Here is a 12622-nt window from a genome sequence, read left to right as displayed (position 1 = left end):
ATGTGGGCCTGTGCTTACGACATGGAAAAGATCTAGAGTCATGTTCATCATTCTCTTGGGGGGGAATGAGACCTGGGGAGCTGTTTCCTTATCTACAAAATAAAACTCAGAGAGTTACTGCAGAAACCTCAGTAAGCATTTCTGTGGAAGCACTTAGTAAACGTAAGTGCCGTGCACTTTTGTTTTTACTACTGTGACCAGTTCTGACTAGACGGTAGAAGGAAAAGACAATGAAACAAGAGAGGTGGAAAGAAGAGAAACCAGTGGATAAAGTATTCTAGAATGGTTTTTACCCACTCTGAAATATACTGGAAATCAATCAAAAACACAACAAATAAAAAACGGGCGGTCTCTGTTCTTCCCATTCAATTCAACCCTGATCCACAGTCTACATACCAAAGACCCCATTTGTCAATGAGACAGAAGCCATTTATTAACATACAGCAAATACTGTTTATTGCAGACTTTCCAGCTGACTCATGTGAAAAAGGCACTATGAAAATTAATGAATCTAGATAATCTCTCTAAATGGATTTATGTTAAAATATACAACATTCTTACATAACATCTGTTTTATATATGTGAAATAATATAACATTTAATGACAAAAATTGTGTTTCCAAAAATAACATTTGTTGAAGGTTAAGTATCTTTCTTTTCTCTATCTAGAATCTTTCACAGGATTAAAATATGTGTAAATTAAGTGTTTCTTATTACCAGAAAAACTTGACACAGATAAACACATAAAATGGCCCCAATATCCATTTAACTACTTATATCAATATTCAGAACTGAGGCTTTCATTAGCAAAATACTGTGACGCACACCAATGTGGGCTACTTCCTGTGATACGTTCTGACGGCATATGACCTCTTTTCCACTTGTGCTTTCTCATATATAAGAACACAATATAGATAATAAGCAGAATATAAACTAAATCGAAACACAGGCTATACAAGGAGTTGTGATCAACAGAGCCATGATACATAAAATGTCTTGGGAATGTTCCATAGGTTTATATTTGCATGTCCAAGGCCTTGTTGTATTTTACAGTTCATTAAATGTTTTGATTTTTTTAAAAAAACTGTTGGCATTAAGAACTTTAAATAAATCTAAATAATTCTATCATTGAGTATGTCAAAGAAGAGACCTAAGTAAGCAGAGGCTAGCCTACAGTAAGCTACACTCTGAATGACAGACACCAGAGTCATGGACAAAACTGAAATCAACAGATTTTAAATCATGGGCAATATCTTTGTTTTGCTGTAAGAAATAAATTCACCACTGTCAAAAAAAAAAAAAATGCTGCCTTATCCACTGAGATGGGGATGAAATAATTAATCCAATAAAGGAAACCTGACCTTGGTAAAGTAGGCAAAATATTTCCCAAGGGCAGAACATCTATTAAAATTATTCAGTTTTAATAAAAATAATAGGCCAGGAAACAAGTCCTCTGATTTCTTATGTTTGCATTGTTTCTTTATGGTGATAAATTAAGTATTCCAAGAAATAAGGATCTGACATTCCCTTCATGGCTTCTTAAAACAAAGCACATTGGAGTAATGCCAAACATTTCAATGGAGTTAAAAACAAATTAGTGACTGCTCCCCTCATCAAAAGATTCCACTCCCGAATCACTAGCAGCAGCACTGATTTTTTCCTGTCGTCTTCGCATGATTTCTTGCAACTCGGAGCTGCCGCTGTTATCCTGAAAATTAAACATGGTCAGACAAGATGGTTACTGGTTTGTGCAAGCTGCAGGTCATGTAATGAAATGGTTCAGGGTAAAAGTCCTTTGTTTTTCCTCTAATATCTCCTGGGGAAAACTGAAGGCTGCCCTTCATGTAAGTGATGCTTCTGGACTTCACTAATCCATCACATGAATCATTTTCTCATTTATGGGAAGTCTTAAGGCAATTCATTCACTATGCCTTTTACTTGAACATGATAAAGATAAATCAATAATGTATGTGGAATGCCCCAGACTCCCTGGGAGAAAGAAAATATGTATACAATAAACATGATAAGATGGTGAATTATCCAAGAACCCTCTTAAGTCCAGCAAGATGTTCATCTGCCTTTAGGGGATTCTAAATTAGGCTCAGAGACTGGGCTCAGAATACGCCAAAGTTCCCTTCAGAATACACGAAGGTTCTGACCCTCTGACATCATGTCAGCTCTCCTCCTTGCCAAGCCCTACCTACAATCCCTGTGCATCCTCCTTGTTCTGCTCTCATCAATGGAAGTTTCTGGCAACTCAGATGAGTAATGTAAAAGATGGACTAGATGCAAGAGAAGGGTGTAATGGGAAGGCAGTTGAGGAAGGTGAAGAACCTCAGGTAGTCAGTCCGCCTCAGCTCACATCCAGAGGAATGGAAGCCAGAGATCAAGAGATACTTTTGAGGACAAAGTATAGGCAGTCTGAAACCAAGGAATTTGGGAATTCTGGAACTTTCTATCCTACTCTTAAGAAGTAATTTTATATACTCTCAATAAAATTAAAATATATAATGGTAAAACAAAAACTGCCTCAGAAAAGATATAATTCTTATTCATATTCAATAGAAAGAAAGCCTAATACAGAACACCCCGGGGATTCATCTAATATGGAACTCCCAAGATCAGGACCATAGGAAACATTTCCAAGGAAATAAAATTTCTCCTAAGAGTGGTTACAGGGTTGCATGCATGAAGCTACTTCAGTCTGACTTATTTAACTGTTGAATTTAGATGATACACCTGCTAGAGAGAATTATGTATCAATTTTACACCAAAGCCAATATCCTTTCATTTGAGTCGAAGCATAATTTTGTGAAAGTTCTTAAGAGCTGTGAGATATAACAATTTGAAACTACTACTCTTACACAGCCCATTTTAAGAAGAATAGGATATTGGAAGCTTAAGGATATTCAATCTCAAAAACATTCATTCTCTTCCTTTCGTACACACAGCTAGGACTACATAATTACTCTTCAGCACTATTTTCAGGGATCCCTACCTACTATTGTCCCTCTGATTATTTAGATATATAACAAGACCTAAGACACAAAGCCAGAGTTTTAAGACCTTAAAACCACTAACCTACTGGAATCCTCCAAACTCAATATTAAGAACAGGCCAAAGAGTTCTGGCCTCTTAAGGCATTTACTCACTTAGAAGTGAATGTCCATTATCGTGTCAAAATTTAAATTCCTACAGAAGTAGTTAATGCATATAAAATCAGCACATTGGGCTTTTCATTAACTGTTCAAAAGCATATGCTCCAAGCTTCATGTTACAGGAGCATTTATGATAAATTAATCTTCCTGCAAATGGTCATTGATGGTCTCCAAGGATAAATTGTAAAAGCTGAGTCAAATTTAATTCAGCTCTCTGTGAAAGGGAAAATAACCAATGTGGACATCAACAGCTGATTTCAGAGCTTTCAGTTTGCAGACCACACTCCTGATTAATGCAGAAAAACACCACCTCAGGTTGACAAGTCCTACCTCTAGCGCAGCTTTTTGTACAGTGATTTGGCTAAAGACTCTGGACCCTTCAGGGCAGACTGTCTTCAGTTCATCTTTATTGAGAGAGAAAAGCTGTGCCCCGTTTAATACTCCAAGACTATTGACAGTCCTGAAAAACACAGAAGAAAGAAAAAGAAATGCAGCATTAAAAATACTATCTAGGTAAAACATGGGGTGCCGGGGTGGCTCAGTCGGCTGAGTGTCCAACTTTGGCTCGAGTCACGATCTCGTGGCTTGTGAGTTTGAGCCCCGCATTGGGCTCCGTGTGACAGCTCAGAGCCTAGAGCCTGCTTCGGATTCTGTGTCTCCTCCTCTCTCTGCCCCCCCACCATGCTCATGCTCTGTCTCTCAATAATAAATAAATGTTAAAAAACATTTTTTTTAATTATCTAGCTAAAACAAAAGAAAAAAATTTCTGGTCCTGCTATAACCTCTCTTTTCCAAGTGTTCCATACAATGAAACTCTTATAACATGGTACTTTGGTACTTATTATGGCACTAACAAGGGACTCTCGTGATGATGACCTTGAGGCTATATAAGATGATTATGAAGTATCAAAAAGGAGCTGATTGTGTTTAGTACCATTATTGTTGAGTACCAATTCCTTGAAATACGGTGCTTCATAGGGGGAACAGATAACTTTCTAGTAACCGGGCAACAGACTAACCAGTGTATCTCATTCACTCATGTTGGGTATGTGAGTTTATAATATTAAAGTTCCCTTAAATATGTATTACTGAAATAGTTCATTGTATCAAATACACATTTATTATTTTCAAATTTTTAGACTATAAATAGAATCTTTACCATGGGTTTACCAAGGGAAAAGCTCTATTACGTTATAATCTACGACAGGTAACTTATTTTTTCATTTGGCTGAGAATCTACATTTTGCAGTCGATAAAAAGATATGTCCTCCATGGTCTGGGGAGTCTAGCTAAGACTTTTGTCCTACCCTGTGTAACCTGATGTGAGGGAAAGGAAGCTACCACCTCAAAGATACTGGCAGTTTACTTAAGGGACCGATGGTAAGCAGACACCATCACCTACAAAATAGAGCACCACCAAATTGCAGTTATTATTATAGTATAGAGTTTTAGCTGTAAATATCTATAACTATTTCCTGAGCATGGAACACGTGCAGTCTGGGCTCCCCAAAGTTTTAAAGAGTCATTTGTGGCGTCTTAGCGACCAAACTGAAAAGAAGGCAGATTTTACACAAAGAAGTGTAAAGTATTCCCAGAGACACTTACACAGGGCTGAACCCCTTTGACTGTAACCACGTCTTCACGTCTTCTGGTGTGGAGTCATAAGTGATATTGACAACTGGCACGTTCTGCCGTGGCACGTGGAACCTCTTCTGCGCGGCACTCCGGCCAATGGTGAGTCTGTGGATGAGCTCGTCCTGCACTTCCTCCATCTGAGATTTCCTTCCTAGACACCAACTCAGAGTACGTTATTTCTGGAAACCCCTGACATGCATCACTCTCTCTAGAACCCAGTGCCAAAAATCCTTTGACCCCAACTGGACTTATAATCTAGCATTCCCACCATCTTCCCTTTCATCCTCACCCAGTACAAATCTCATGGTCAATTATCGCAATCACTCCTTGGCTCTTCTCCTCTCTCTTCATTGTACTCATCTGGCAAGACCCCACCCCTTGTTAAGTCTTACTTTCTGCTTATTCTGTGCCTGCACCTGCACACTGCATATAACACAACAATGCCGAATGATCTCATGTTAAATTCATGAATATGAACCTCAACCATGCTGTTAATGTTTCCTGACAATCGCACTGCATTTCCTTAGGCCCCTGGTCTCAAGTGGGGGAAATTTTGACCCCAGAGACATCTGGCAATGACTGGAGACACTTGTGGATGGCACAATGAGAGGGGAGGAGGAGAAAGAATGCAACTATCATGTAGTAGGTAGAGGCCTGGGATGCACAAAACATTCTACAGTGTCCTTGTCAGTCTCCTACAACAGAGAATTATCCAGTCCTGTGTCAACAAGGTTGAGAATCTGCCCTAGACCAAGTAAGACAAGTGCCCTAGACCACTGTTAGACAAGTATTTAGTATCTTCTTTCTCTGCAAACTTCCAACACTCATTTCCCAATTCTCACCCTGAACTGATGACTTCACTTTCCTAATGTCAAATAAAATAAGTTATAAGAGAACCTCCATAAGTTCCCCTAGTGGTTCACCTACCAGCACTTTCCTCATGCACTCTTCCTTCCTCCCTCCCTCCCTTCCTCCCTCCCCCTCTCCCTGTCTTCCTCCCTCCCTCCCTTCCTTCCTCCCTCCCTCCCTCCCTCTCTTCCTTTCTCTCTTTCTCCCTCCCTCCCTATTACATTATGGATGAACTGTTTCCATGCTCCTAAGGAAGGGCCACCCCTCTATGTGTGCACTAGACCCCATGTCCTCTGCCTATTTATTTATTTTTAATGTTTTATGTATATTTGAGAGAGAGAGAGAGAGAGAGAACAGGAGCAGGGGAGGGGCAGAGAGAGACGGAGACACAGAATCCAAAGCAGGAGCAAGGCTCAATCTGTCAACACAGAGCCCAATGCAGGGCTTGAACTCACGAGCCGTGAGATCATGATCTGAGCCTGAGCTGAAGTCACAAGCTTAACCGATTGAGCCACCCAGGCGTCTCTCCTCTGCCTATTTAATTTCTCCTCTACTTATCCTAGGTTCTCCATTTTCCTCTTTTATTGGATCATTTCATCATCATACAAACACTATCATTTTGTGATTGTTCCTCTTGCCTTTAAATAAACCCTTTCTTGACCCCATGTGCCTCCTAGCTATTGCCCATTTCTCTGCTCCCCTTTTCACAAATTCCATGAAAAGCTGTGTGTACTAGCTGACTCCTATTCTTGTTTTCCAATTTTCTCTTGAATTCACTGTTAAAAAATAAGACTTTTGGCCCCATCCCTCCACTACATTTTGCTAAACTCCTACGGTCAATTCCCAGTCACTGTCTCACGTAACCTACCAGCAACATATGAAGAAGGTGCTCACTCCTTAAAATGCCTTCTTCCTGTGGCCTCCAGGACACCACTCTCACCTGATTTTCCTCCTGTCTCGCTGGCCTCTCCTTCTCAGTATCCTTTTCTGATTCTTCTCATCTCCCCAGTAAGCAATGTTGAGGCACAATGCTTGGACCTCTCCTCTGCCTGCCCTCACTCACTCCATCAATGAGCCGTGTGCCCTTTAAAAGCTGATGACTACCAAAATTACTTCTCCAGTCAGAACTCTGAAGCCATATATGCCAGCCATCTTCTTGATATATTCATTTGGGTATCTATTAGGTAGCTCAAATATAACATGTCCAAATCTGAAAGGCTTCTCTTCTTCCTGAAGCTTGCTTTTATGCTACACTTCTCAGCTCAGTTCATGGGAATTCTATTTTCTCAGTTCCTCTGGCAAAATGCCACGGAGTCATGCTTGACTCCCCTTTGTCTTCTATTACATTCAATCCATCATCAAATTTTGTTAGTCCTATCGTCAAAATGTACGAAAAATCCAGCCGCTTTGCTCCATTTTTTTCTGTGACCAGCTTGGTCTGAGCCACGGGCCTATGTATGGCCTTCCTTCTATTCTCTACCATGGCACCCTGTGCTCCTTCATTTGGTTTTCAATACAACAGTTAAAATGGCCTTTTTAAAATATAAGTCAGATATTGCAAGTCTTCTGCTCCAAACCTTTCCAAGTAATACAAATTACTCCCAGTAAAGGCCTCAGAGAACCACCTCCTGAGGTAACTCCACTGGCCCCTGGAGCCCTCTGCTCTCACTCACGCTGGGTTCCTTGACGCTCTTGAAATTTAAGGGCCTCTGCCTGGAATGCTTTTCCCCCAGAAATCCACTCAGTTTATTCTTTCCCCTCCTTTAGATTTCTCCTATTTAAAATTGCAACCCCCTTCCCAACAACATTTCCCATCCACATGGCTTTATTATTCTCCAAAGCCACTTACCCCCTTCTAACATTCCTCATCAACTCAATCACTTAGGTAGCCATCTCTTGTTGTCAAAATACATGCCTGAAGAGAAAAGGGATGCTTGCCTGCAACAGCTGGAGCAGTTAAGTATTTAGCGAATGCTCACTGAGTAAATGAATGAGGCATTCTGCTGACTTTTTCACTAAGTGAGACTTTGAAAGGCATCATATACAAACTCCTAAATTAATAGCTAAGAGAATGGAGGTCAAAAGAGGAGAGATGATGCGTCAAGATCACACTGTTGTTAATTAGCAGAATTTAGTTAGAACTGGATTTCCTGACTTTCAGCTCACGGTTGCTTTATGATCAAAGTCACTGAATCTACCTTTGATTAGGTTACATGTTATCCCTCTCCCCCACCCATTTTATGCTTATGGGAAATCTGTGTATATGCACATATGTTTATGAGAAAAATGGGGAAGAAATGAAGGTATAGGAAAGGGAATAATGTATTTGTGTATTTTAAAACATTACAGATTATATTATATATATTACATATATAATAGACATATTAAACATATATGTACATACACATATATATAGATACATTATTTGTATGTTACCTTCAAGGATTAAATACAAAAACCAATACAGTAATCCAGTTAACTGATTACCTTGGCAACAGGCAATGACCTGGCCTCTAAAGGAGCTTTTTGTGACCACTGTTCTATGATCTTTTTTGTCTTTTTTCTCTTCCTTTTCTCTTCTTTTTTTTCACCCCCAGGGAGAATGTTTCAGAAAGTGTTCAAGTCCTTGAGAAGTAAATGAAAATATGAAATAACCAAAAAGTGTTATTTCAGTCAAATTTTTTAATGCCTTAGGCATTCTGGGAACCTTCTGAAGAAGGCAAAAGACAGAAAGAGGAGAAATGAAGGGAGAGAGGGAGAAAGAAGAGGGGGCTAGGGAGGGTGAGAGGGAATATTACTGACTGATCATTTAAGTAATACACTACATGCACTTCACTAGCTAATTCTTTTAACTCACTGCATCATACTGCCACACAGAATACGAGTACATCTCAAAGAAATCAGAGAGAAAAAGAGTCACCACACTAAAAGACTTGTTTTCTTATCTACTAACTTAGCCACTGCATGAACATCTCTGGTCCACAGCATAACCTTCCATGGAGTACAAAAACTTCTGCTGTGCTCCTGACTTTCGGTTTCCATTTGCAATGTTCTAGCACACAATAACAAACCAGACTAACTTTACACCTCGTTCTGAAATAACACTTCTGATTACAAAAGATTAAACCCAAATAAAAGGACTAACATTTCAAAGGAAGTGGAAGAAATGCAAAATAACTAAAGCATTGGTTTCTTCAAAAGTGATGAGGAGAACCTTTTTAAATCCTGCGATAAACCAATTTGAATAGCTTCTATGACACATGGCTCCCAACAGCCAGTTTGAATAGGCAACCATAGTTACCTTCAGCAAAAGAAGTGTCATTCTGTCTCACTCCTGCTACCTGCTAAATTTTAAAAACAGGCATGCTGGGGCATCTGGGTGGCTCAGTTGGTTAAGCGGCCGACTTCGGCCCAGGTCATGATCTTGCGGTCCGTGAGTTTGAGCCCTGCGTCGGGCTCTGTGCTGACAGCTCAGAGCCTGGGGCCTGCTTCTGATTCTGTGTCTCCCTCTCTCTCTGACCCTCCCCTGTTCATGCTCTGTCTCAAAAATAAAATAAACGTTTAAAAAAAAAATTTTATAAAAACAGGCATGCTAACTTTTTTCCTTGTTTATGGCTACTTGGTAACTTTTTTTTTGAGTTGAGTATTCACTTTCCAGTTCCTTCCATTTTAATCACAAGGCTAAGCAGTAAGCAGAGAATGTAGGAAAGCATAAAAGGTTTAGTTTGAGAGAAACCTGGCTATCGACAAATACACATTTTGGTATGTCTGTCTGGATCTAAAAGACTTTTGAGAAGCCCCAACATTCATTCAGAAAAACCGTCCTCCAAAAAGCATGCTCAGGAGAAAGCTTTCACGAAAATAATTCGTTTAGAAAAAGAAATACATTTATTTAATATGAAATTATGCTTCTGAGTGAGATATCTTTAAAGAGAACTTTGTGTAAATACATGGAAAGTTTTATTATTGTAAAGAAAAACATACAAATGTTAATTTTGGAAGAAAGGTTTATGCTTTATATGCCAATGTCACCCTTTTACTTATGAAAAACAGATTTGAAAGTGATGAGTCACAATTATCAGGAGAGTTGTCTATCTTGAAAGTATTCAAACTATGCCTCTTTCCCATTAGGTTATTCTTAGTTTCTTAGACTAGGACAAAGAACAAACTGTCCCTACCCACAGAGTGTTCCAAATGGGGACTAGATGCCTATGGAGTCTGACCTAGGCCTAGAAAGACTAACTACAGTCCACAGTGTCAAAGATCACCATGCTGACGTAGCAAAGAAGGGACGGGTTGTAAACTTGTGGTAAAAATGAAAAAACAATGTTCATTTCTAGGAGAAAAATTTTCCTTAGGGAAATCAATAAACATATTTATAGAACTTTCTCATTGCGAAACTACGTCTTTAAGTGTCTTTGAAAAAAAGTAAAAGCATCTTTTTTTTTTTTTTTTTAACTTTTTTTTTTTTATTTATTTTTGGGACAGAGAGAGACAGAGCATGAACAGGGGAGGGGCAGAGAGAGAGAGGGAGACACAGAATCGGAAACAGGCTCCAGGCTCCGAGCCATCAGCCCAGAGCCCGACGCGGGGCTCGAACTCACGGACCGCGAGATCGTGACCTGGCTGAAGTCGGACGCTTAACCGACTGCGCCACCCAGGCGCCCCTAAAAGCATCTTTTAAAAGAATACACAAACATTCAAAAAACTTCAGCAGCATATTATGCTTATATACACTGACATGTTCTCGTACACACACACACAGTTTTTGCAGCACAGTTCACCATTTCTCTGAAACGTCACTTTTCTGTTCGTTTTTTGGTAAGGTCGGGATATGGATAAGAAGGTGACGGATCAACTTTGGGAAAGAAAGTAATGTATAAAAGTAGGCTGATACTTATGGCATTTAGCCAGGATTTCTAGAACTAAACAGTAACATACGTGTCTTCTTTTAAATTAAAAAAAAAAAAATTTACCAAGAATGACCACAACTGACTAGATGTGGCTCTGATTTACTGAAATAAGAAAAATGTTGGGTGAAAATTGGAGTGAAGGATCCAGTCATTTGACTTTGAATCTAATCATCGAATCTCAGCTTTAAAGTTAACAGTTCAGTACTTGTATCTGGATGGCAGAGATGAGATTTGACAAATCTGGGAGTCATTCCTTCTCTAACAATATGGGCAGTACTGAAAGAAATGGAAATGGACTGATCATTTGCAGTAAAAGTATGTTTACATGGAGAGAAGAACCCAGAACTGAGCCCTAGGAGAGGCCACAATGAAAGAATGACAGACATCCTTTATACATTTGCACACACAGGTGCATGTGCACACACACAGATACTCTTTATATACTTTTAACATATTGAGGAAATATCTTCCCGGCTCTAGTGTTCCAGGAATTTTTACATGTCAAATATAGGTAAGGCAAAGTAATTTTACAATACTTATACAAACATAATATGAAGATTAAATAATAAGAAAAATTACCTTAGAAGTACCTTCAATTCTCAAATTATCTATACTGCTGTTTAATGGCACTAATGAGGATAATCCAAGGTTTGCCATAGTGTCTTTTCTTTTAGTTTTTAAAATCTGGTTTTCACAGAAACATTCATGTGAAAAACCAAACTTAAATTTATGAAACTATGAAGTTGAAGTCTAAATCAAATGAAATCTGAATTGGAGGGCGAATTTGAAGCTGGAATTGGCAGGTTGACTCTCTCAAGCAAGTGTGAGTGTGTATGTGTCGCAAATATGAGGAAGAAGAGCCGGGACACCATGATTATGACACTGAGGATGACAGCAGCAAGCACTGGCTGACTGCTTACTGTGTGTCATATTGGTCACAGTCAAACAGAGTTTTTCAACCTCAGCATCCATGACATTTTGGACCAGATAATTCTGTTGTAGGGGGACTGATCTGTACATTGTAGGATGTTGCTAAACATCCTTGGCTTCTACCTATTAGATGCCAGTAGCCTCTACCCCACTGTGATGAAAACATGTCTCCAGACAATACCAAATGTTCCCTCGTGGGGGGTGGGTATATAACCATCTCTGGGTGAGAATGACCGATCTAAATGCTTTAAATGTATTACCTCATTAAATCCTCACAATTATCCTATGAAGCAGACGCCATTATTCTCCCCCACTTTTCAGATACTCAAGTATAGAGAAGATTATTAAATTCTTGAAGGTCACATGGCCATAAGTGGTGTTTCACTGTACAAACTCGAGTATGTCTGGCACCAGAGTCTGCATTCGACCACCACAATATAGTGGAATATGCATAGACATGTATACAATAGAGAGTAGAGAGAACTTCATGCTTCTTAGAATTACCTGAAGGACAAGAAACTAGATGAAAAGTCTTTGCAATCTGTGAAGTACCATGCAAGTATAAAGGACCACTATTTATATTGGATAATGTTTAATGCCAGTAGAACTAATAATAAACAATATTTTATTACTTAGCAGTGCTTTTAATTCACAGAAGAAACTGTATATTTTTGCCCCCCTGGCAAACTTACGGTCGACCGGAAGTTGTTTGTGTTTCTGGTTATCTCGCACAATACTACCACCACTGTCACTGGAGCTGCTGTTCTGACGGGTCACATTTGCTGGGACCTTTGGCACAGAAACAGGTGCTGGAGTAGAAGGAGGAAGGGGTACAGGAACAGGAGCAGGTGTTGGAGGAGGCGATGGAGCAGAGGGAGTATCCGTTGGTCTTGGACCATATTCCATCCTTTGTTTCTATAAAAAGACAAATAATTAATTAGAAATTGCAGAAACATAAAACCTAGGCTAGGAAAACAATTTATACTTTAACAGGACATTGTTGGCTATTTATTTGTAAACTTACCTGCAAATCCATAGCAAATTTGTGTGTGCACACACACATACACACACATACACACACACCTCCAATCCTATATGGTAGAATGATCATTAAAAATCATCTTTTAAATATTCTAC

At 39.3% G+C, this 12622-nt stretch overlaps 1 protein-coding gene across 2 annotated transcripts in view; it reads right to left on the bottom strand.

Moving 5' to 3' along the window:
* Positions 1–429: 429 nt before the first annotated feature.
* Positions 430–12622, bottom strand: part of EPS8 (epidermal growth factor receptor pathway substrate 8) — a 120063-nt gene continuing 107870 nt past the window's right edge. For both annotated transcript variants that reach the window (XM_058743575.1, XM_058743574.1), the window contains exons 18-21: positions 12178–12400; positions 4764–4944; positions 3489–3618; positions 430–1708 (exon numbers count right to left, since the gene is read on the bottom strand). In XM_058743575.1, coding sequence (XP_058599558.1) covers positions 1595–1708; positions 3489–3618; positions 4764–4944; positions 12178–12400 — 648 coding nt within the window. In that variant the 3' untranslated portion in view covers positions 430–1594. The remainder of the gene's footprint in view (positions 1709–3488; positions 3619–4763; positions 4945–12177; positions 12401–12622) is intronic.

This window comes from Neofelis nebulosa, chromosome 8 (assembly GCF_028018385.1).
Source record: "Neofelis nebulosa isolate mNeoNeb1 chromosome 8, mNeoNeb1.pri, whole genome shotgun sequence".
Taxonomy (NCBI): Eukaryota; Metazoa; Chordata; class Mammalia; order Carnivora; family Felidae; genus Neofelis; species Neofelis nebulosa.
This window is presented reverse-complemented; position numbering and strand designations above follow the sequence as displayed.